Source organism: Scomber scombrus, chromosome 9 (assembly GCF_963691925.1).
Source record: "Scomber scombrus chromosome 9, fScoSco1.1, whole genome shotgun sequence".
NCBI classification, from domain to species: domain Eukaryota; kingdom Metazoa; phylum Chordata; class Actinopteri; order Scombriformes; family Scombridae; genus Scomber; species Scomber scombrus.
The window spans coordinates 45,001-70,000 of NC_084978.1; the positions used below are offsets into that span (position 1 = coordinate 45,001).

Consider the following 25,000-nt stretch of genomic DNA (forward strand, 5'->3'; position numbering starts at 1 on the left):
AGTGAACAGCTGGGTGAACTGGACCGGGTCGATCCGGTACTGCTCCAGGTACGGCAGGCTCGGGTCGTGACGCTCCGCCGCCGAGCTGCTGGAGCCCCAGTAACAGCTGGTCACATGCTGCGCCTGAAACAGGAAACAGGAAGTAACAGCTGGTCTCGTGCTGACCTACGGTGGCTAACTGCTAACATGCTAACAGTTACACAGTAGAGACCTTAAAGAGACAGTACAGCTCCTCCAGCTCCTCGATGCTGAACGCGGACTCCGTCATCATCGCCCTCACCTGCAACAAACACACCTGTGAGCTTATCTGTGCTAGCATGTTAGCATTAGCTGGCAGCACACTAACACCACCCACCACGCTCCTTTTGGCCGTGTCCTCCAGAGACTGGATGACCTTTAACCTCTGCTTGAACCTCATCTGCTCGATGACATCAGAGCGCAAGCTGCCAAACTTCTGCTCAGAGAAAAAGAAACCAGGAGTTAGACTGAGCCGTAGATTATTACATACAGTATGTACAGAATACATGTATAGAGCACTGCATATAAATTATATACATATATACATCTATATATACATATATATATATGTCTATATATATATAGACATATATATATATATATATATATATATATATATGTCTATGTATAGATACAATAATTAAACTATAAAAGGAAACTGTGCTGTATACACAGTCTTAGTGTATGTGTGTGTGAGTGACATCATGATGCGTCAGTGATGACATCATGATGCGTCAGTGATGATATCATGATGCGTCAGTGATGACATCATGATGCGTCAGTGATGACATCATGATGCGTCAGTGATGACATCATGATGCGTCAGTGACCTCGTAGGACGACTTGATGAGGTCAAAGACGTCGATCTCCGGCGGCGGATCGTCACCGCTCGTCAGCAGGGCGTGCAGGTGAGGGATGGGCGGAGCCACCGTCTGTTTGTTCACTACGTTATCCAGGTACCTACACACACACACACACACACACACACACACACACACACACACACACACAGACACACAGGTGTGAACACTCTGTCAGCATCGTGTGGCACACCTGGACTGTGACATCATCATACCTGCCCAGGATGGTCATGGCTTCTCCTTCGTCTCTACAGGACAGCAGAGCGTCCATGTTGTCATGCAGCACCGCCAGCGCCACCTGCAGGTCAGAGGTCAGAGCTGTTCACTCTTCTGTAAACACACCTGAAGTCAACAATGAATATTAAACTGATGCGCTGCAACAAGCAATCAATAAAATCGATGATTAAAGTATTTCATGGATTCGTGGTTATTGCGTGACTCGCTGTGTAGCAGCAGCTCACACCGCCGGGGGTTCGATTCCCGGTCAGGACGGGGTAACACATATCCAGACTGACCCTTAGGCTGCCGGCCTAGTTCAGGATGAGCCCAACCACAAACTTAGGAGCCGGCTCGGATGTTGCCCAGGTCGCATCAGGTGTTGAGTTGTGGGCTACTGGAACAAGATGTAGGTGGAGCAGGCAGAGAATACAGACCAGTTGGAATGCTGCCAGTAAGCCCAGTACGCTGAAACCCAACAACTAGCCCAGTACTCTGAAACCCAACAACTAGCCCAGTACGCTGAAACCCAACAACTAGCCCAGTACGCTGAAACCCAACCACTAGCCCAGTACGCTGAAACCCAACTACTAGCCCAGTACGCTGAAACCCAACAACTAGCCCAGTACGCTGAAACCCAACCACTAGCCCAGTACGCTGAAACCCAACAACTAGCCCAGTACTCTGAAACCCAACAACTAGCCCAGTACGCTGAAACCCAACAACTAGCCCAGTACGCTGAAACCCAACAACTAGCCCAGTACTCTGAAACCCAACAACTAGCCCAGTACGCTGAAACCCAACAACTAGCCCAGTACGCTGAAACCCAACAACTAGCCCAGTACGCTGAAACCCAACTACTAGCCCAGTACGCTGAAACCCAACCACTAGCCCAGTACTCTGAAACCCAACAACTAGCCCAGTACGCTGAAACCCAACAACTAGCCCAGTACGCTGAAACCCAACAACTAGCCCAGTACTCTGAAACCCAACCACTAGCCCAGTACTCTGAAACCCAACAACTAGCCCAGTATGCTGAAACCCAACAACTAGCCCAGTACGCTGAAACCCAACAACTAGCCCAGTACGCTGAAACCCAACAACTAGCCCAGTACTCTGAAACCCAACAACTAGTCCAGTACTCTGAAACCCAACAACTAGCCCAGTATGCTGAAACCCAACAACTAGCCCAGTACTCTGAAACCCAACAACTAGCCCAGTACGCTGAAACCCAACAACTAGTCCAGTACTCTGAAACCCAACAACTAGCCCAGTATGCTGAAACCCAACAACTAGCCCAGTACTCTGAAACCCAACAACTAGCCCAGTACGCTGAAACCCAACCACTAGCCCAGTACTCTGAAACCCAACCACTAGCCCAACCACTAGCCCAGTACTCTGAAACCCAACCACTAGCCCAGTACTCTGAAACCCAACAACTAGCCCAGTACTCTGAAACCCAACAACTAGCCCAGTACTCTGAAACCCAACAACTAGCCCAGTACTCTGAAACCCAACCACTAGCCCAGTACTCTGAAACCCAACAACTAGCCCAGTACGCTGAAACCCAACAACTAGCCCAGTACGCTGAAACCCAACCACTAGCCCAGTGTTCCAACATCTGCAAACAGCAACTGCTATCACACCTAGAGATTGATGAGGTACAACGAACATGTTACGGCAGGTCAGAGGGGGATAACATCAAACCATGAAGGCCATTGCCCCCCATGGAGGATGCTGGAGGCCAAGATCAGACGGAGAGAAGTTAGTCAACTCTCAGAGCTCCAGAAAGGTGTGAGGAAGAAAGGAAGACCCATGAAGTACAACTAGCTATCTGTAACTGAGGCTCACAGCTCTGGCTGCCCGCCTGAAGAGATACACAGGAGAAGCAGAACCAGGATGTTCTCATCAGACCATCCAAGGGTCTATGCAACAGTGGGATAGTGGATCAGCTTGGTCTATGCAGCAGTGGGATAGTGGATCAGCTTGGTATATGCAGCAGTGGGATAGTGGATCAGCTTGGTATATGCAGCAGTGGGATAGTGGATCAGCTTGGTATATGCAGCAGTGGGATAGTGGATCAGCTTGGTCTATGCAGCAGTGGGATAGTGGATCAGCTTGGTCTATGCAGCAGTGGGATAGTGGATCAGCTTGGTCTATGCAGCAGTGGGATAGTGGATCAGCTTGGTATATGCAGCAGTGGGAGCTTGGTCTATGCAGCAGTGGGATAGTGGATCAGCTTGGTCTATGCAGCAGTGGGATAGTGGATCAGCTTGGTCTATGCAGCACTTGATGGTAACTTGTGCAGTTGGCTTTGAGTTGACCTCCAGACTGGTTCTCCACAGTCCCATTGAGTTCTTGATGAAGGCTCTTAGTGTCCTGTTGATGTTCTACATTTCCAAGCAGTCCAGTCTCCATGTGTGGCACTGAGTCAGGTTGGTCTGCCTGGTCCTGGTCCTGGAGTCTTGGGTTAGCTCTATGGACCCAGCTCATGTATTGGACCATGTGCCTGTTCATCTTAGACAGGAGCTTCATTTTGTACAGTGAGGCAGGTTATTGGCCAGTAGTTGGATGGAGTTGCGCCCTTCTGGAGTCCAGGACTGTCCCCCCTTGAGTTAACCAGTCTGGGTGGGTCCAGGATGTCTGCCGTGGTGATGGTTCCTGGCTCTGTATGCTTTGGATGGTTACAAGGAGAACATCCTGTTTATTCTGGCAGCCAGAGCTGTGAGCCTTTGCTTGGCAGTTTCTTCCTCACATCTTTCTGTAGATCTGAGAGTTGACTCACTTCTCTCCGGGTCTCCGTGCTGTAAGGCCTTGGTACCTAATCTCAGACTGTTATCCCCCCTTTGACCTGCGTGTTCGTTACCTCATCAATCTGCAGTTGCCGTTTGCAGATGTGCCGTTGCACTGGGCTAGTAGTTGATTCTTGAACCGCCTCAGCCAGATCATCACAAAGAGGGGCTACGGATACCGGCTCCAAAGTGGAGCAACCATCAGCCGCCTCCTCTACAAGGATGACATCAAGCTATATGGCAGGAATGAGCCAAACATGGACTCACTGATCCACATCACCAGGATCTACAGAAACCACATCTGAATGTCATTCGGACTGAAGTGTGTTGGGATGGTATCAAAGAGAGGGAAGAGGATCAGAACTGAGGGGGCTGAACTACCAGAAGGCAGCTTTGCAGATGTTCAGGACAGCTACAAATACCGTGGGATCCCACAGGCTAATGGGAAGCATGAGGAGGCTGCAAGGAAGTCCAGCACAGCCAAAAACCTACACAGGGTCAGTGTAGGTTAGGTCCTGAAGAGTCCTGAAGAACAAGGTCAGAGCCATCAACACGTATGCCCTGCCAGTCATCAGATACCCCGCTGGTATAATAAGCTGGCCCTAACCCAGCACCCTGAGACCGTACGCCAAGCGGACAGAGGGAGGCAGAGGACTGGTGAGCATCAGAGCCACTGGGGCTGGAGGTCAGAATGGAAGGAACCTCCTTAGGTGATTGAGAATGACCCGGATCAGGATCCGGGTCATTCTCAGGGGTCATGATCTGGATCAGGATCTTAAATCCTGATCCAGATCCAGACTGACTATCTGGTGCTGGCTAACCAAGCGGACATCGTGTTGATGGACAAACAACAGAAGGAGTCAGCGGTGATAGATGCAGAGATCCAGAGAAAGAGAAGCTGGAGAAGATGTGAGGAGTAAAGGTAACAGTGGAGCCAGTGGTAATGGGAGCACTGGGAGCTGTGGGCCACTAACTGGGAGAGAGGCTCCAGCTGATTCCAGGTACAACATCTGAGGTCTCTGTCCAGAAGAGTTCAGTCCTAAGAACAGCTAAGATACTGCTGAAACTCCCAGACCTCTGGTAGAGGACCCGACCTGAAGAGAGAGACCCACCCATGGGGTGAGAGGGGGATTTATATCTATGAACAGGCAGTAAACAGTCAGGCAGTACCTGGAAGATGACTTTGATGCCCTCATAGAAGAAGCAGTCGACCAGCAGCACGGCGCTGTCGAAGGGCATCACAGACAGGAAGAGCGTGAGGAACCAGGACAGGCTGATGGTGGAAATCACTCCCAGATCCTGCATGTGTTCATACAGCAGAGGCAGGAAGGCCCGGGTCAGGTCCTCGAATACGCCCTGATCCACCAGAGCTCCTGAGAGAGAGACCAACACATCAGAGCAGAACAGTGCCCCCTGCAGCCCTGCTGTTACTGTTACTGCTGCTGTTACTGTTACTGTTACTGCTACTGTTACTGTTACTGTTACTGTTACTGCTGCTGTTACTGCTGTTACTGCTGTTACTGCTGCTGTTACTGCTGCTGTTACTGCTGTTACTGCTGTTACTGTTACTGCTACTGTTACTGTTACTGCTGCTGTTACTGCTGTTACTGCTGCTGTTACTGTTACTGCTGTTACTGTTACTGCTGCTGCTCTATCTTGGTTTACATGTAACTCCTAGTAGAGCGCTGTTTTTTTCAAATATCAGCATCGCTGAACACTAACGACAGTCAGCTGTCTCCCTGCTGCACACTGTCCACAGGTCAGACTATATTACATCACCAACATATGAACCAATCAGATGTCACAGCAGCTTGCTACTGACCTACGACCCTGGTGTTGTAGTAGTCTGGCAGCATCCGCTCACACAGCGCCACCAGCAGCCAGAAAGCTTCCTCCTCCGTACAGAACAGCAGCAGGACGGAGGTGACGATGTTCATCGCCTGCAGGAGAACAAATGGATTACTATACACATGTTTATGTTTACATAAATATAAATATATATACAATTTATATATTATAGTAGTATACTATGTATAATATATATTAATGTTTAAATACAGTATATGCAGTATATATAGTATATATAGTATATATAGTATATATAGTGTATATAGTATATATAGTATATAGAGTATATAGAGTATATATAGTATATATAGTATATAGAGTATATATAGTATATAGAGTATATAGAGTATATACTATATATAGTATATAGAGTATATGCAGCAGTACCTGGCAGTACCCGATACCCGGGTTCCGGTGGGCGTAGGCAGTGAGGACGCGGCGCAGCGCAGCGATGCCCGTCTCGTTCTGGAAGGCTCGGTGTTCAGGCATCGAGCGGTGAAGATCACGCTCAATCTCTTCGGTAGCCAATGAACACAGCCCCATGGCCTGCTCTACCAGGTCGCCATAGTAACCAGGGTGGGACGCCATCTCATTCTGTGCTCCTGCAGGGAAACAGTGGACAGGTCATTAATGAGCGAGGGTAACCCTAACCCTGAGTGAATGAGTGAATGAACAGTTACCAGAGAACAGCAGCCACAGCTCCCCTCTCAGGCTCTCTGGGATCCCGTTCAGGATGAGTTCTCTGGTTCTGGAGGTCCGGTACATACAGACACCTCGACCAAACTCTGAGAAATGGATGTTCCACGCCTCCTCCTTCATCTTCTCCTTCATCTGCAGGAGAGAAGGATGATAGGAGGTGTTATCTGTTTATTTTATTCAATGTTTATTTTCAATGTGCTACTCTCTCTCTCTCCTATTCTTCCTCTCTCTCCCCTCTACCCCAACCGGTCGAGGCAGATGGCCGCCCACTTTGAGCCTGGTTCTGCCTGAGGTTTCTTCCTGTTAAAAGGGAGTTTTTTCTTGCCATTGTCGCTAAATGCTTGCTCATGTGGGAATGTTGGGTCTCTTTATAAATTAAAACTTGAAGAGTACGGTTTAGAACCTGCTCTATGTGTAAAGTGCCTTGAGATAACTTTGTTGTGATTTGGCGCTATACAAATAAAGATTGATTGATTGATTGATTGATTATCTGATATCATCTTTGTTCTTTTAATGGTTCAAAACACCAGGTAGGACAGGTGTGGTACAGGTGTGGTACAGGTGTGGTACAGGTGTGGTACAGGTGTAGTACAGGTGTAGTACAGGTGTAGTACAGGTGCAGGTGTAGTACAGGTGTGGTACTCACAGCTCGGGGGCCCAGGTCCTCCGCTGCGTCCTGCTGGTAGAGCTGCAGCAGCGCCCGGCTGGCGGTGGGGAGGCCGGCGTGGTAATGTCGCCCCCTGCTGGCGGACTCTGCAGGCGCCTGAACACAAAACAAACATCAGAGGAAGGAAACGGACGGAGACCCGCCTACTCAACCTGGACGCTGCAGTGAGCGACGCACCGAGGAGCCAATCAGAGACAGCGGGTTGGTGTCGCCCCAGCAACTGTCAGGCGTCCTCTGCAGGAAGTCAGAGATCCGCTGCACCAGGAAGTCCCGGTCCTTGAGGTTGGCGAACAGGAAAGTCATCTTGTTCTTGGTGCTGATGGAGACGGGACACGGCAGGACGCTGCTGCTGTCCGCTTTCTCCACGATGGACACCTGAGGAGCAAAGGATGATGGGTAAATCACGATGTCTTCACGATATTATTCGATGGGATTCAGACGATGTCACGGCTGATTGAACACAATCACTTCCATTCATATCAAATCACTGAAAGCTTCTAAAATACCTTTTTTTTTTATATTTCTGAGTTCAAACATTTAAATGGAAAACTATCTTATTATTATTATTATTACTATTATTATTATTATTATTATTATTACTATTACTATTATTATTATTACTATTATTATTATTATTATTATTACTATTATTATTATTATTATTATTACTATTATTATTATTACTATTATTATTATTATTATTATTATTATTATTATTATTATTATTATTATTACTATTATCTCCCTGAGCTACTACCTTATCGTGGTGGAGGGGTTTGAGTGTCCCAATGACCCCAGGAGCTCCGTTGTCGGGGGCTTTATGCCCCTGGTAGGGTCACCCAAGGCAAACAGGTCCGGGGGGAGGGACCAGACAAAGCGTAGCTCACAAAAAAAAAAACCCTTATGACGAGCAATATAAATGGAACCTCGTTTCCCCTGCCCGGACGCGGGTCACCGGGGCCCCCCCCTGGAGCCAGGCCTGGGGAGGGGGCTCGATGGCGAGCGCCTGGTGGCCGGGCCTGCACCCATGGGGCCCGGCCGGGCACAGCCCGAAGAGGCAACGTGGGACCCCCTTCCCGTGGGCTCACCACCCGTAGGAGGGGCAGTGTGACCTGGGCAGCAGCCGAAGGCGGGGACCTTGGCGGCCTGATCCTCGGCTGCAGAAGCTAGCTCTAGGGACGTGGAATGTCACCTCTCTGGCGGGGAAGGAGCCTGAGCTGGTACGCGAGGTTGAGAAGTTCCGATTAGATATAGTCGGCCTCACCTCGACGCATAGCAAGGGCTCTGGAACCAGTCTTCTCGAGAGGAGTTGGACTCTCGTCCACTCTGGAGTTCCCGCTGGTGAAAGGCGCCGGGCAGGGGTGGCAATACTTATTGCCCCTCGGCTTGGCGCCTGTATGTTGGAGTTTACCCCAGTGGATGAAAGGGTAGCCTCCCTCCGCCTACGGGTGGGGGGACGGATCCTGACTGTTGTTTGTGCCTATGGCCCAAACAGCAGTTCAGAGTATCCACCCTTTCTGGACTCCTTGGACGGGGTGCTGGAAAGTGCTCCCTCTGGGGATTCCCTCATTCTGCTGGGAGACTTCAACGCGCACATTGGCAGCGACAGTGAGACCTGGAAGGGTGTGATTGGGAGGAACGGCCCCCCCAATCTGAACCCGAGCGGTGTTCTGTTATTGGACTTCTGTGCTCGTCACAGATTGTCCATAACAAACACCATGTTCAAGCATAAGGGTGTCCATATGTGCACTTGGCACCAGGACACTCTAGGCCGCAGTTCGATGATTGACTTTGTAGTCGTGTCGTCGGACTTGCGGCCGCATGTCTTGGACACTCGGGCAAAGAGAGGGGCGGAGCTGTCAACTGATCACCACCTGGTGGTGAGTTGGCTCCGATGGTGGGGGAGGATGCCGGTCAGACCTGGCAGACCCAAACGCATTGTGAGGGTCTGCTGGGAACGTCTGGCAGAGTCTCCTGTCAGAGAGAGCTTCAACTCCCACCTCCGGGAGAACTTTGACCATGTACCGGGGGAGGCGAGGGACATTGAGTCCGAGTGGGCCATGTTCCGCGCCTCCATTGTCAAGGCGGCCGACCGGTCCTGTGGCCGCAAGGTGGTCGGTGCCTGTCGTGGCGGCAATATCCGAACCCGCTGGTGGACACCGGCGGTGAGGGATGCCGTCATGCTGAAGAAGGAGTCCTATAGGGCCTTTTTGGCCTGTGGGACTCCGGAGGCAGCAGGCAGGTACCGGCAGGCCAAGCGGGGGGTGGCTGTGGCGGTCACTGAGGCAAAAACCCGGACATGGGAGGAGTTCGGTGAGGCCATGGAGAACGACTTCCGGACGGCTTCGAAGAGGTTCTGGACCAGCATCCGGCGTCTCAGGAGGGGGAAGCAGTGCACCGTCAATACTGTGTATGGGGGGGACGGTGCCCTGCTGACCTCGACTCGGGACGTCGTGGATCGGTGGAAGGAATACTTCGAAGACCTCCTCAATCCCACCGACACACCTTCCGGTAAGGAAGCAGGGCCTGGGGACCCGGGTGTGGGCTCTCCTATCTCTGGGGCTGAGGTCGCCGAGGTGGTCATGAAGCTCCTCGGTGGCAAGGCCCCGGGGTTCCTCAAGGCCCTGGATGTTGTGGGGCTGTCATGGTTGACACGACTCTGCAACATCGCGTGGACATCGGGGGCAGTGCCTCTGGATTGGCAAACTGGGGTTGTGGTCCCTCTTTTTAAGAAGGGGGACCGGAGGGTGTGTTCCAACTATAGGGGGATCACACTCCTCAGCCTCCCTGGTAAGGTCTATTCGGGGGTACTGGAGAGGAAGGTCCGTCGGATAGTCGAACCTCGGATCCAGGAGGAGCAATATGGTTTTCGTCCGGGTCGTGGAACTGTGGACCAGCTCTACACCCTCTGCAGGATCCTTGAGGGTGCATGGGAGTTTGCCCAACCAGTCCACATGTGCTTTGTGGACTTGGAAAAGGCATTCGACCGTGTCCCTCGGGGGGTCCTGTGGGGGGTTCTCCGGGAGTATGGGGTATCGGACCCCCTGATACAGGCCGTGGTCCTCAGCCGGAAAAGGGTGGAGTGCACTCTCCGGGTCGGGGATGAGATCCTGCCCCAAGTGGAGGAGTTCAAGTACCTCGGGATCTTGTTCACGAGTGAGGGAAGGATGGAGCGGGAGATCGACAGGCGGATCGGTGCGGCGTCTGCAGTAATGCGGACTCTGCACAGATCCGTCATGGTGAAGAGGGAGCTGAGACGAAAGGCAAAGCTCTCGATTTACCAGTCGATCTTCGTTCCTACCCTCACCTATGGTCATGAGCTTTGGGTAGTGACCGAAAGAACGAGATCGCGGGTACAAGCGGCCGAAATGAGCTTCCTCCGTAGGGTGGCTGGGCTCTCCCTTAGAGATAGGGTGAGAAGCTCGGTCATCCGGGAGGAGCTCGGAGTAGACCCGCTGCTCCTCCGCGTTGAGAAGAGCCAGTTGAGGTGGCTCGGGCATCTAGTTAGGATGCCTCCCGGACGCCTCCCGGGTGAGGTGTTCAGGGCACGTCCCACCGGTAGGAGACCCCGGGGAAGACCAAGGACACGCTGGAGAGACTCTGTCTCTCGGCTGGCCTGGGAACGCCTCGGGATCCCCCGGGAAGAGCTGGACGAAGTGGCTGGGGAGAGGGAAGTCTGGGTTTCCCTGCTTAGGCTGCTGCCCCCGCGACCCGACCCCGGATAAGCGGAAAGAAGATGGATGGATGGATGGACTATTATTATTATTATTATTATTATTATTATTATTATTATTATTATTATTATATCTTTATAAAAACATTCCTCCTGTTCATTTTAAAACGCCACATTTTGATACTGAGCTTAAAAGACGAGCCGCACAGTTCAGCGTCTCTAACTCTGAGTTTACGTGATGATGTCACACTGAGACTGTCACACCGTTGCCATGGTGATGCTGCTCGTCGCTACTCCGGAGTCACGTGGTACGCACCTCTCTGAGCGGGATGATCAGCTGACACAGTTCTTCTTCTCTGCTGTTGAAGCAGACGTAGTTGTTGGAGATGAACAGCTGACCGACGACGTGCATCTTAGCGAACGGCGTCCACAGCGTGCAGTCGGTGTGTCCGTCCAGACGCTCGTCCTGCGTCAGACGGAACATCGTACGGTACCGCTCGTTCTTCGCCCGCGCGTCCAAATCCCTGCCGGCACCACACAGGACACGGGTCAAAGGTCAACATCATCCAGCAATAACTCATGTGTCAGGAGAGGAGAGGAGGAGAGGAGGAGAGGAGAGGAGAGGAGAGGAGGTGAGGAGGGGAGGAGAGGAGGAGAGGAGAGGAGAGGAGGGGAGGAGAGGAAGGAGAGGAGAGGAGGAGAGGAAGGAGAGAGGAGGAAGGAGAGAGGAGAGGAAGGAGAGGAGAGGAGAGGAGGAGAGAGGAGAGGAGAGAGGAGGAGAGGAGAGGAGAGGAGGAGAGAGGAGGAGAGGAGAGGAGGAGAGGAGAGGAAGGAGAGAGAAGGAGAGGAGAGGAGGAGAGGAGAGGAGAGGAGGAGAGAGGAGGAGAGGAGAGGAGAGAGGAGGAGAGGAGGAGAGAAGAGGGGGGGGAGAGGAGAGGAGAGGAGGAGAGGAGAGGAGAGGAGGAGAGAGGAGGAGAGGAGAGGAGAGGAGAGGAGAGGAGAGGAGAGGAGGCGAGAGGAGGCGAGGAGAGGAGAGGAGAGGAGGAGAGAGGAGGAGAGGAGAGGAGAGAGGAGGAGAGGAGAGGAAGGAGAGAGGAGAGGAGAGGAAGGAGAGAGGAGTAGAGGAAGGAGAGAGGAGGAGAGGAGAGAGGAGGAGAGGAAGGAGAGGAGGAGAGGAGGAGGAGAGGAGAGAGGAGGAGAGAGGAGAGGAGAGGAGAGGAGGAGAGGAGAGGAGAGGGGAGGAGGAGAGGAGGGGAGGAGAGGAGGAGAGGAGAGGAGGAGAGGAGGAGAGGAGGAGAGGAGAGGAGGAGAGGAGAAGAGAGGAGAGGAGGAGAGGGGAGTAGAGGAAGGAGAGAGGAGGAGAGGAGAGGAGAGGAAGGAGGAGAGGAGAGGAGGAGAGGAAGGAGAGGAGGAGAGGAGGAGAGAGGAGGAGAAGAAGGAGAGGAGGAGAGAAGAGAGGAGAGGTAGGAGGAGAGGAGGAGAGGAAGGAGAGGAGGAGAGAGGAGGACAGGAGAGGAGAGGAGAGGAGGAGAGGAGAGGAGAGGAAGGAGAGAGGAGGAGAGGAGAGGAAGGAGAGGAGAGAGGAGTGGAAGGAGAAGAGGAGAGGAGAGGAAGGAGAGGAGGAGAGGAAGGAGAGGAGGAGAGGAAGGAGAGGAGGAGAGGAAAGGAAGGAGAGAGGAGGAGAGGAGAGAGGAGAGGAAGGAGAGGAAGGAGAGGAAGGAGAGGAGGAGAGGAGAGAGGAGAGGAGGACAGGAAGGAGAGGAGGAGAGGAAAGGAAGGAGAGAGGAGGAGAGGAGGAGAGGAGAGGAAGGAGAGAGGAGGAGAGGAGAGGAAGGAGAGGAGAGAGGAGAGGAAGCAGAAGAGGAGAGGAGAGGAAGGAGAGGAGGAGAGGAATCAGGCTGACAGGGTTAATGACCTCTTGAGAGCAGAGACGTTCTTCAGGGTCTTGCAGGCTTTGGGCAGCGAAGCGGTCGGCGCTGAACGCCTCGTTGTCCAGCAGCTGGCGCATAGCGATGTTAGCTAGCTGCTCCATCAGCTTGAAGGTGTCGTTGATGTTGAGGAACATGGAGAAGAAATGCTCCTCGTGACGTGTGCTGACCCGAACGCTCTCCGGGAACACGAGCGTGGCGTTCTTCTCCAGCTGGGTCACCTCCGTCCACTGCTCCACCAGGGTCACTGACAGAACCAGAACCACTCAATCTGTAACAATACTGCACGACTATGACAACAGAACACAGCACTACTCCATGTTATAGACCTGAAGTACTGCTGGTACCTACAGAGGTACTGCTGGTACCTCAGAGGTACTGCTGGTACCTCAGAGGTACTGCTGGTACCTCAGAGGTACTGCTGGTACCTACAGACTGCTGGTACCTCAGAGGTACTGCTGGTACCTACAGAGGTACTGCTGGTACCTACAGAGGTACTGCTGGTACGTACAGACTGCTGGTACCTACAGAGGTACTGCTGGTACCTCAGAGGTACTGCTGGTACCTACAGACTGCTGGTACCTACAGAGGGACTGCTGGTACCTACAGAGGTACTGCTGGTACCTACAGAGGTACTGCTGGTACCTGCAGAGGTACTGCTGGTACCTACAGACTGCTGGTACCTCAGAGGTACTGCTGGTACCTACAGACTGCTGGTACCTCAGAGGTACTGCTGGTACCTACAGACTGCTGGTACCTCAGAGGTACTGCTGGTACCTACTGACTGCTGGTACCTCAGAGGTACTGCTGGTACCTCAGAGGTACTGCTGGTACCTACAGACTGCTGGTACCTGCAGAGGTACTGCTGGTACCTGCAGAGGTACTGCTGGTACCTAAAGAGGTACTGCTGGTACCTACAGACTGCTGGTACATCAGAGGTACTGCTGGTACCTCAGAGGTACTGCTGGTACCTACAGACTGCTGGTACCTACAGACTGCTGGTACATCAGAGGTACTGCTGGTACCTCAGAGGTACTGCTGGTACCAGCTGCTGGTACCTGATATACTTCCTGTTTCTTGGTGCAGAGAGTGTATGAATGACATCATGACCTGCTGGCTTGTGATTGGCTAGGCGTACCTTCCTTGCCCAATAGGAATGAGTAGAAGCAGAGGTGGTTGACGGACAGGTAGAGCCATCCCTGCCGCGGCACTCGGCCCTTCCAGTAGCTGCAGGAGTAATAGTTCACCAGCTTCTCTTCTTCAGGCATCCGGAACAACCGCCTCATCTTTAGCTCCGCCTCCCGGAACTTCCCGCAGTCCTCCGGCTCCTCCCCCGGCTGCAGCCGCTTCTCCTCCGCGATGAGGCCCTGCAGGAAGTGACATCATCACTAATGGGAACACGCAGCGAGAACAGACAAACAGGAAGTGACATCACCACTAACGTACGCAGATCTTTCCTTTGACGAAGGTCGTGACGTCTTCATCGCTGTCGAAGATGCTGATGGTCTGCAGCAGGTTGGACTCCAGCCAATCCCAGAGCTCCGTGATCTGCTTCCTGCTGGAGCCTGCACACAGGGGGGGCGGGGTTAGTCTACACAGGGGGCGGGGTTAGTCCATACAGGGGGCGGGGTTAGTACACACGGGGGCGGGGTTAGTCTACACAGGGGCGGGGTTAGTCCATACAGGGGGCGGGGTTAGTACACACGGGGGGCGGGGTTAGTCTACACAGGGGGCGGGGTTAGTACACACAGGGGGCGGGGTTAGTACACACCGGGGGCGGGGTTAGTCTACACAGGGGGCGGGGTTAGTCTACACAGGGGGCGGGGTTAGTCTACACAGGGGGCGGGGTTAGTCCACACAGGGGGCGGGGTTAGTCTACACAGGGGGCGGGGTTAGTCTACACAGGGGGCGGGGTTAGTCTACACAGGGGGCGGGGTTAGTCCACACAGGGGGCGGGGTTAGTCTACACAGGGGGCGGAGTTAGTCTACACAGGGGGCGGGGTTAGTCCACTACAGTCCAGTCCACTACAGTCCACTACAGTCCAGTCCACTACAGTCCACTACAGTCCAGTCCACTACAGTCCAGTCCACTACAGTCCACTACAGTCCAGTCCACTACAGTCCACTATAGTCCAGTCCACTACAGTCCAGTCCACTACAGTCCACTACAGTCCAGTCCACTACAGTCCAGTCCACTACAGTCCACTACAGTCCAGTCCACTACAGTCCAGTCCACTACAGTCCAGTCCACTACAGTCCACTACAGTCCAGTCCACTACAGTCCACTATAGTCCAGTCCACTACAGTCCAGTCCACTACACTACAGTCCACTACAGTCCTGTCCACTACAGTCCACTACAGTCCACTACAGTCCACTACAGTCCAGTCCACTACAGTCCACTACAGTCCACTACAGTCCAGTCCACTACAGTCCAGTCCACTACAGTCCACTACAGTCCAGTCCACTACAGTCCACTATAGTCCAGTCCACTACAGTCCAGTCCACTACAGTCCACTACAGTCCAGTCCACTACAGTCCACTATAGTCCAGTCCACTACAGTCCAGTCCACTACAGTCCAGTCCACTACAGTCCACTACAGTCCAGTCCAGCTGACCCACCACAGGCGATGTTCCAGTAGATCTGAGAGTCGGACGTCTGCAGCAGAATCCTGTACGGAGCAACTCTGGCACTGGAATCCAAGACCACATCCAGAGTCCCAACAAGGAGACCTGCACCAGGTAAACAGGAGGACAGGTAAACCGGAGGACAGGTAAACAGGTAAACAGGAGGACAGGTAAACAGGAGGACAGGAGGACAGGTAAACAGGTAAACAGGTAAACAGGAGGACAGGTAAACCGGAGGACAGGTAAACAGGAGGACAGGTAAACAGGAGGACAGGTAAACAGGTAAACAGGAGGACAGGTAAACAGGTAAACAGGAGGACAGGTAAACAGGTAAATAGGTAAACAGGAGGACAGGTAAACAGGGGGACAGGTAAACAGGAGGACAGGTAAACAGGAGGACAGGTAAACAGGTAAACAGGAGGACAGGTAAACAGGTAAATAGGTAAACAGGAGGACAGGTAAACAGGGGGACAGGTAAATAGGTAAACAGGAGGACAGGTAAACAGGTAAATAGGTAAACAGGAGGACAGGTAAACAGGAGGACAGGTAAACAGGTAAACAGGAGGACAGGTAAACAGTAGGACAGGTAAACAGGAGGACAGGTAAACAGGTAAACAGGTAATCAAGAGGACAGGTAAACAGGAGGACAGGTAAACAGGAGGACAGGTAAACAGGAGGACAGGTAAACAGGAGGACAGGTAAACAGGTAATCAGGAGGACAGGTAAACAGGAGGACAGGTAAACAGGAGGACAGGTAAACAGGTAAACAGGAGGACAGGTAAACAGGTAAACAGGAGGACAGGTAAACAGGAGGACAGGTAAACAGGAGGACAGGTAAACAGGAGGACAGGTAAACAGGAGGACAGGTAAACAGGTAAAAAGGAGGACATGTAAACAGGTAAACAGGTAAACAGGAGGACAAGTAAACAGGTAAACAGGAGGACAGGTAAACAGGAGGACAGGTAAACAGGAGGACAGGTAAACAGGTAAACAGGAGGACAGGTAAACAGGAGGACATGTAAACAGGAGGACAGGTAAACAGGAGGACATGTAAACAGGTAAACAGGAGGACATGTAAACAGGTAAACAGGAGGACAGGTAAACAGGTAAACAGGAGGACAGGTAAACAGGAGGACAGGTAAACAGGTAAAAAGGAGGACATGTAAACAGGTAAACAGGTAAACAGGAGGACAGGTAAACAGGAGGACAGGTAAACAGGAGGACAGGAGGACAGGTAAACAGGTAAACAGGTAAACAGGAGGACAGGAGGACAGGAGGACAGGTAAACAGGTAAACAGGTAAACAGGTAAACAGGTAAACAGGAGGACAGGTAAACAGGAGGACAGGTAAACAGGTAAACAGGAGGACAGGTAAACAGGAGGACAGGTAAACAGGAGGACAGGTAAACAGGTAAACAGGAGGACAGGTAAACAGGTAAACAGGAGGACAGGTAAACAGGTAAACAGGAGGACAGGTAAACAGGTAAACAGGAGGACATGTAAACAGGTAAACAGGAGGACAGGTAAACAGGTAAACAGGAGGACAGGTAAACAGGAGGACAGGTAAACAGGTAAACAGATAAACGGATCCAGAGACAGACCCAGTACTCACCGGACAGCCCCCCCCCGCGACCGTGGCCCCGCCTCCTCTGCAGGATGAAGAACGGATTGGCCCGTTCAGACACCCAGAGAGCACCGGCGAGCAGAACCTCTTCCGGTTGGATCCACATCTGGACAGAGACGCTGTGTCCCCGGTAGAGACGGTGTGTCCCCGGTAGAGACGATGTGTCCCCGGTAGAGAGACGCTGTGTCCCCGGTAGAGAGACGCTGTGTCCCCGGTAGAGACGCTATGTCCCCGGTAGAGACGCTGTGTCCCCGGTAGAGACGGTGTGTCCCCGGTAGAGACGGTGTGTCCCCGGTAGAGACGCTATGTCCCCGGTAGAGACGCTATGTCCCCGGTAGAGACGCTGTGTCCCCGGTAAAGACGCTATGTCCCCGGTAGAGAGACGCTGTGTCCCCGGTAGAGACGCTGTGTCCCCGGTAGATTGACGCTGTGTCCCCGGTAGAGACGGTGTGTCCCCGGTAGAGACGCTATGTCCCCGGTAGAGACGCTATGTCCCCGGTAGAGACGCTGTGTCCCCGGTAGAGACGGTGTGTCCCCGGTAGAGACGCTGTGTCCCCGGTAGAGACGGTGTGTCCCCGGTAGAGAGACGCTGTGTCCCCGGTAGAGAGACGCTATGTCCCCGGTAGAGACGGTGTGTCCCCGGTAGAGACGGTGTGTCCCCGGTAGAGACGCTGTGTCCCCGGTAGAGACGCTGTGTCCCCGGTAGAGACGGTGTGTCCCCGGTAGAGACGCTGTGTCCCCGGTAGAGACGGTGTGTCCCCGGTAGAGACGCTGTGTCCCCGGTAGAGACGGTGTGTCCCCGGTAGAGACGCTATGTCCCCGGTAGAGACGCTATGTCCCCGGTAGAGACGCTGTGTCCCCGGTAGAGACGGTGTGTCCCCGGTAGAGACGCTGTGTCCCCGGTAGAGACGGTGTGTCCCCGGTAGAGAGACGCTGTGTCCCCGGTAGAGAGACGCTGTGTCCCCGGTAGAGAGACGCTATGTCCCCGGTAGAGACGGTGTGTCCCCGGTAGAGACGGTGTGTCCCCGGTAGAGACGCTGTGTCCCCGGTAGAGACGGTGTGTCCCCGGTAGAGACGCTATGTCCCCGGTAGAGACGGTGTGTCCCCGGTAGAGACGCTGTGTCCCCGGTAGAGACGGTGTGTCCCCGGTAGAGACGCTGTGTCCCCGGTAGAGACGATGTGTCCCCGGTAGAGAGACGCTGTGTCCCCGGTAGAGACGGTGTGTCCCCGGTAGAGACGCTGTGTCCCCGGTAGAGACGCTGTGTCCCCGGTAGAGACGCTGTGTCCCCGGTAGAGACGATGTGTCCCCGGTAGAGAGACGCTGTGTCCCCGGTAGAGACGGTGTGTCCCCGGTAGAGAGACGCTATGTCCCCGGTAGAGACAGTGTGTCCCCGGTAGAGACGCTGTGTCCCCGGTAGAGAGCAGGACAGAGACGGTGTTTGGGACTCGAACCCAGCCAGCTGATGTTGTTGTTTTTAGTCAGCTGACTGCACATCACTTCCGGGTCTGACACGTCCAGACACGCCTTCCGCGCGCTGCGTCATTACGTCATTACGGCAGTACTTTTACTGTAATACTGCATACTACATCACTATAATACTGCAGTACTTTTACTGTAGTAATGCATACTACATCACTCATAATACTGCAGTACTTTTACTGTAATACTGCATACTACATCACTATAATACTGCAGTACTTTTACTGTAATACTGTATACTACATCACTATAATACTGCAGTACTTTTACTGTAATACTGTATACTACATCACTCATAATACTGCAGTACTTTTACTGTAATACTGCATACTACATCACTATAATACTGCAGTACTTTTACTGTAATACTGCATACTACATCACTCATAATACTGCAGTACTTTTACTGTAGTAATGCATACTACATCACTCATAATACTGCAGTACTTTTACTGTAATACTGCATACTACATCACTATAATACTGCAGTACTTTTACTGTAATACTGCATACTACATCACTATAATACTGCAGTACTTTTACTGTAATACTGCATACTACATCACTATAATACTGCAGTACTTTTACTGTAGTAATGCATACTACATCACTATAATACTGCAGTACTTTTACTGTAATACTGCATACTACATCCCTCATAATACTGCAGTACTTTTATATGTATGTGTATATATGTGTATATATATATGTGTATATATGTGTATATGTGTGTGTATGTGTGTATATATATATATATATATATATATATATATATATATATATATATATATATATATGGCCCAAACAGCAGTTCAGAGTATCCACCCTTTCTGGACTCCTTGGAGGGGGTGCTGGAAAGTGCTCCCTCTGGGGATTCCATCATTCTGCTGGGGGACTTCAACGCCCACGTCGGCAGCGACAGTGAGACCTGGAAGGGTGTGATTGGGAGGAACGGCCCCCCCGACCTGAACCCGAGCGGTGTTCTGTTATTGGACTTCTGTGCTCGTCACAGATTGTCCATAACAAACACCATGTTCAAGCATCAGGGTCCATATGTGCACTTGGCACCAGGACACTCTAGGCCGCAGTTCAATGATTGATTTTGTAGTCGTGTCGTCGGACTTGCGGCCGCATGTCTTGGACACTCGGGCGAAGAGAGGGGCGGAGCTGTCAACTGATCACCACCTGGTGGTGAGTTGGCTCCGATGGTGGGGGAGGATGCCGGTCAGACCTGGCAGACCCAAACGCATTGTGAGGGTCTGCTGGGAACGTCTGGCAGAGTCTCCTGTCAGAGAGAGCTTCAACTCCCACCTCCGGGAGAACTTTGACCATGTACCGGGGGAGGCGGGGGACATTGAGTCCGAGTGGGCCATGTTCCGTGCCTCCATTGTCAAGGCGGTCTTGTGGCTGCAAGGTGGTCGGTGCCTGTCGTGGCGGCAATATCCGAACCCGCTGGTGGACACCGGCGGTGAGGGATGCCGTCAAGCTGAAGAAGGAGTCCTATAGGGCCTTTTTGGCCTGTGGGACTCCGGAGGCAGCAGGCAGGTACCGGCAGGCCAAGCGGGCGGCGGCTGCGGCGGTCGCTGAGGCAAGAACCCGGACATGGGAGGAGTTCGGTGAGGCCATGGAGAACGACTTCCGGACAGCTTCGAAGAGGTTCTGGACCAGCATCCGGCGTCTCAGGAGGGGGAAGCAGTGCACCGTCAACACTGTGTACGGGGGGGACGGTGCACTGCTGACCTCGACTCGGGACGTTGTGGATCGGTGGAGGGAATACTTCGAAGACCTCCTCAATCCCACCGACACGCCTTCCGGTAAGGAAGCAGGGTCTGGGGACCCGGGCGAGAGCTCTCCTATCTCTGGGGCCGAGGTCGCAGAGGTAGTCAAAAAGCTCCTTGGTGGCAGGGCCCCGGTGGTGGACGAGATCCGCCCAGAGTTCCTCAAGGCCCTGGATGTTGTGGGGCTGTCATGGTTGACACGACTCTGCAACATCGCGTGGACATCGGGGGCAGTGACTCTGGATTGGCAGACTGGGGTGGTGGTCCCTCTTTTTAAGAAGGGGGACCGGAGGGTGTGTTCCAACTATAGAGGGATCACACTCCTCAGCCTCCCTGGTAAGGTCTATTCGGGGGTACTGGAGAGGAGGGTCCGTCGGATAGTCGAACCTCGGATTCAGGAGGAGCAATGTGGTTTTCGTCCGGGTCGTGGAACTGTGGACCAGCTCTACACCCTCTGCAGGATCCTTGAGGGTGCATGGGAGTTTGCCCAACCAGTCCACATGTGCTTTGTGGACTTGGAAAAGGCATTCGACCGTGTCCCTCGGGGGGTCCTGTGGGGGGTTCTCCGGGAGTACGGGGTATCGGACCCCCTGATACAGGCCGTCCGTATCCTGTAGGACCAGTGTCAGAGCTTGGTCCGCATAGCTGGTAGTAAGTCGGACTCGTTTCCGGTGGGGGTTGGACTCCGCCAGGGCTGCCTTTTGTCACCGATCCTGTTCATAATTTTTATGGACAGGATTTCTAGGCGCAGCCAGGGCGTTGAGGGGTTCCGGTTTGGTGACCTCATGATTGAGTCACTGCTTTTTGCAGATGATGTGGTCCTGTTGGCTTCATCAGACCGTGACCTCCAACTCTCACTGGATCGGTTCGCCGCCGAGTGTGAAGCGGCCGGGATGAGAATCAGCACCTCCAAATCCGAGTCCATGGTCCTCAGCTGGAAAAGGGTGGAGTGCACTCTCCGGGTCGGGGATGAGATCCTGCCCCAAGTGGAGGAGTTCAAGTACCTCAGGATCTTCTTCACGAGTGAGGGAAGGATGGAGCGGGAGATCGACAGGCGGATCGGTGCGGCGTCTGCAGTAATGCGGACTCTGCACAGATCTGTCGTGGTGAAGAGGGAGCTGAGCCGAAAGGCGAAGCTCTCGATTTACCAGTCGATCTTCGTTCCTACCCTCACCTATGGTCATGAGCTTTGGGTAGTGACCGAAAGAACGAGATCGCGGGTACAAGCGGCCGAAATGAGCTTCCTCCGTAGGGTGGCTGGGATCTCCCTTAGAGATAGGGTGAGAAGCTCGGTCATCCGGGAGGAGCTCGGAGTAGACCCGCTGCTCCTCCGCGTTGAGAAGAGCCAGTTGAGGTGGCTCGGGCATCTAGTTAGGATGCCTCCCGGACGCCTCCCGGGTGAGGTGTTCAGGGCACGTCCCATCGGTAGGAGACCCCGGGGAAGACCCAGGACACGCTGGAGAGACTCTGTCTCTCGGCTGGCCTGGGAACGCCTCGGGATCCCCCGGGAAGAGCTGGACGAAGTGGCTGGGGAGAGGGAAGTCTGGGTTTCCCTGCTTAGGCTGCTGCCCCCGCGACCCGACCCCGGATAAGCGGAAGAAGATGGATGGATGGATAGATATATATATATATATATATATATATATACACACACATATATATATGTGTATATATGTTTTTAGCGTGTTATTAGCATGTTATTAGCGTGCTATTAGCATGTTATTAGCGTGTTATTAGCATGTTATTAGCATTTTATTAGCGTGTTATTTGCATGTTATTAGCGTGTTATTAGCATGTTATTAGCGTGTTATTTGCATGTTATTAGTGTGTTATTAGCATGTTATTAGTGTGTTATTAGCATGTTATTAGTGTGTTATTAGCATGTTATTTGCATGTTATTAGCGTGTTATTAGCATGTTATTAGCGTGTTATTTGCATGTTATTAGTGTGTTATTAGCATGTTATTAGTGTGTTATTAGCATGTTATTTGCATGTTATTAGCGTGTTATTTGCATGTTATTAGCATGTTATTAGCGTGTTATTTGCATGTTATTAGCATGTTATTAGCATTATGCACTTTTTCACCACTCAGTATAAAAACAGACTCATAAACATTTTATTAACTGATTATTAAAGTTACATAAAACTGTGAATGAAGTCAGAGTCTGAAGATTAAAGGCAATAATGACACTTTAATGACACGTTGATGCTGAGGCAGTAAAGAGACACAGTGAACTGAAAGCATAACACATCTTCATCATCATCATCATCATCAGTATACTGGGACACGAAGACGACACACAGAGAAGCTCAGAGACCTGCAGGACTTGGTTCGGCCCCTTCAGAGATAATATGGATGTATGTGTGATTATAGATTGTATAATGTGTTTATATATAAAGCTTCACTGGGCTGATTAGTACACGCTGAGTAACAAGCTGTTTAATACACGTTAAAGGAGCAGTCCATCACCTCCGTAAACCTCCGAGTCTCTGCTTAAAGACATTTAATGATTCAAGAGTTTCATAGTTCATTATTTATCTGTTAATTAAGACCGAGAATCATTTAGCAGCTAAAGACACTCGGACCTACGTTCTGAAAGTATTTAAGGTGTAAAAACATTTGGACCTGTAAACTAACTGTAACCCTTTGTGCTAAGCTAGGCTAACCCTGGACCTGCGTTCACACAGTCACAGCGACGCTTTTCAACGTTTAAAACCAGGAATAAAATATAGCTGTTGAATCTGGGTTAGGGTAACCCGAGGTCCCCACAAACACCCGACGTCCCCACAAACACCCGACGTCCCCACAAACACCCGAGGTCCCCACAAACACCCGAGGTCCCCACAAACACCCGACGTCCCCACAAACACCCGACGTCCCCACAAACGCCCGACGTCCCCACAAACGCCCGAGGTCCCCACAAACACCCGAGGTCCCCACAAACACCCGAGGTCCCCACAAACGCCCGAGGTCCCCACAAACACCCGAGGTCCCCACAAACACCCGAGGTCCCCACAAACGCCCGAGGTCCCCACAAACACCCGACGTCCCCACAAACGCCCGAGGTCCCCACAAACACCCGACGTCCCCACAAACGCCCGAGGTCCCCACAAACACCCGACGTCCCCACAAACACCCGAGGTCCCCACAAACACCCGACGTCCCCACAAACGCCCGAGGTCCCCACAAACACCCGACGTCCCCACAAACGCCCGAGGTCCCCACAAACACCCGACGTCCCCACAAACGCCCGAGGTCCCCACAAACACCCGACGTCCCCACAAACGCCCGAGGTCCCCACAAACGCGCGAGGTCCCCACAAACACTGATGTCCCCACAGCGTACCATTAGAAAACTGCATGTTTTTTCTGATGTGTCACAAATTAAACTTTAATTGTTTCGCTTCGTTAAGATAACGAGAAGCACTCCGTGATTCAGCAGCTCAAACCTCGTTTATTCTTATATTTCAATAATACTGCAGCTTTAATATTTGATGTGTTTTCACCTTTAAAACATGAAGGTTCGTGTTATTGAGGTGAACATATCTGCACGTTACAGCGGTCTCGTGATGGGAATCATCTACTGTTCTCATTTACTTGTCTGCTAGATGTATTTATGTATTTAAGCCATGCGAGAGTTTGTTTACTTATATGTGAATATCGTTAGCATACCGAGCTTTTTATCAACTTTGGCATCACAGTTTTGCATATATGATCTCTGTAACTTGTTAAATACACTAAGTTATTTCACTGTATACATAAAAACTGGAATTATTATCTGAATTTAAATGTGTAACTTTCTCTAAAGAGAACTACAACACTTTGGAGCTGCATTGATTAGTTGATTAATTGATTAGCTGCAACGATTTAGATCATCGATAAATACTTTCATTCGGTCACATGTCAAACATCTGCTGGCTCATCGTCATTAAAACCAGCTTCTGAAGAGACGTCAGCCTCTTCTCACCTTTTATTAAATGACTTAGTAAATAATCAGCAGATGAAACGTCAGCGTCTCTGCTGCTGGACGTCAGGAACCTTCGGACCGGTTCCTCCACACGAGACTAAACAGAGAGCGGGAGGAATCACTGGAGAGTCGGACTGTTCCTTTACATCAAAGGTTTGTTGCTACGGGGGAATTAACACTGTGACAGTTAGCGGTCCACAGAGGGTCCAGGTCTACCTGTGCTATGGTTCCAGGGAAGAGTCAGCTCAGTATTTACACACATAAAATAGTCCGTTACTGATGATTCAGCAGGTTCAGACCGACAGACCCAGAACTTTCTGTTCTGGGTCTGGTCTGGTGAGATTGTCTCTGCTGTAAATCTTTGGACCTGTTTTCCAGGAACCCAGAACCGTTTAAAGACCTCAAGAACTTTCCAGAAACACTTTTAGGCACTCAGGAACTTTTACAACCTTTTATAGGAACTAAGATGTTTTTCCAGGAACCAAAGAACCTTTTTAAGACCTTGGACTTGTTTCCAGAACCTCTTCAGGATCCTGGGAACATTTCCAGAGACGCAGGAACCTTTAAAGAAATCAGGAACTTTCCCAGAAACAAGAACTTCAGGAACAAGGAAGCTCTTGAGGAGCTAATAAAGTTTTCCAAGAAGCATTTCCAGGATCTCGATAATCAGACGCCAAGTTTTCCAGGAACTAAAAAGTCTTTAAACTTCAGACCCTGAAACTATCTCAGAAAACACTGATTCAGGAAAGTCTTCCAGGAACCAAGGAACCCTTTCAAAAATTAAGGAACTTTTCTAGAAAGTCAAAAACATGACGTCTACACTCC

At 51.7% G+C, this 25,000-nt stretch overlaps 3 protein-coding genes across 5 annotated transcripts in view; all 3 read right to left on the reverse strand.

Moving 5' to 3' along the window:
* Window positions 1-17,312, reverse strand: part of LOC133986033 (TBC1 domain family member 9B) — a 22,774-nt gene extending 5,462 nt beyond the window's left edge. The window contains 18 exon segments of the mRNA XM_062425803.1: window positions 1-123; window positions 212-280; window positions 356-454; window positions 849-978; window positions 1,094-1,176; window positions 5,057-5,259; window positions 5,709-5,826; window positions 6,122-6,336; window positions 6,415-6,565; window positions 7,080-7,196; window positions 7,278-7,475; window positions 11,090-11,297; window positions 12,689-12,738; window positions 12,740-12,948; window positions 13,840-14,068; window positions 14,148-14,266; window positions 15,322-15,432; window positions 16,939-17,312. The exon segment at window positions 1-123 is cut by the window's left edge and continues 118 nt beyond it. Coding sequence (XP_062281787.1) covers window positions 1-123; window positions 212-280; window positions 356-454; window positions 849-978; window positions 1,094-1,176; window positions 5,057-5,259; window positions 5,709-5,826; window positions 6,122-6,336; window positions 6,415-6,565; window positions 7,080-7,196; window positions 7,278-7,475; window positions 11,090-11,297; window positions 12,689-12,738; window positions 12,740-12,948; window positions 13,840-14,068; window positions 14,148-14,266; window positions 15,322-15,432; window positions 16,939-17,056 — 2,550 coding nt within the window. The 5' untranslated portion in view covers window positions 17,057-17,312.
* polr2b (RNA polymerase II subunit B) overlaps window positions 8,754-25,000 on the reverse strand; it is a 47,586-nt gene continuing 31,339 nt past the window's right edge. Inside the window, exon 20 of the mRNA XM_062425806.1 lies at window positions 8,754-9,198. Within this exon, the coding sequence (XP_062281790.1) occupies window positions 8,968-9,198 (231 nt within the window). The 3' untranslated portion in view covers window positions 8,754-8,967. The remainder of the gene's footprint in view (window positions 9,199-25,000) is intronic.
* rnf130 (ring finger protein 130) overlaps window positions 23,440-25,000 on the reverse strand; it is a 7,642-nt gene continuing 6,081 nt past the window's right edge. For all 3 annotated transcript variants that reach the window (XM_062426046.1, XM_062426048.1, XM_062426047.1), the window contains exon 9: window positions 23,440-25,000. This exon is cut by the window's right edge and continues 345 nt beyond it. The gene's annotated coding sequence lies outside the window, so the exon portion shown is untranslated.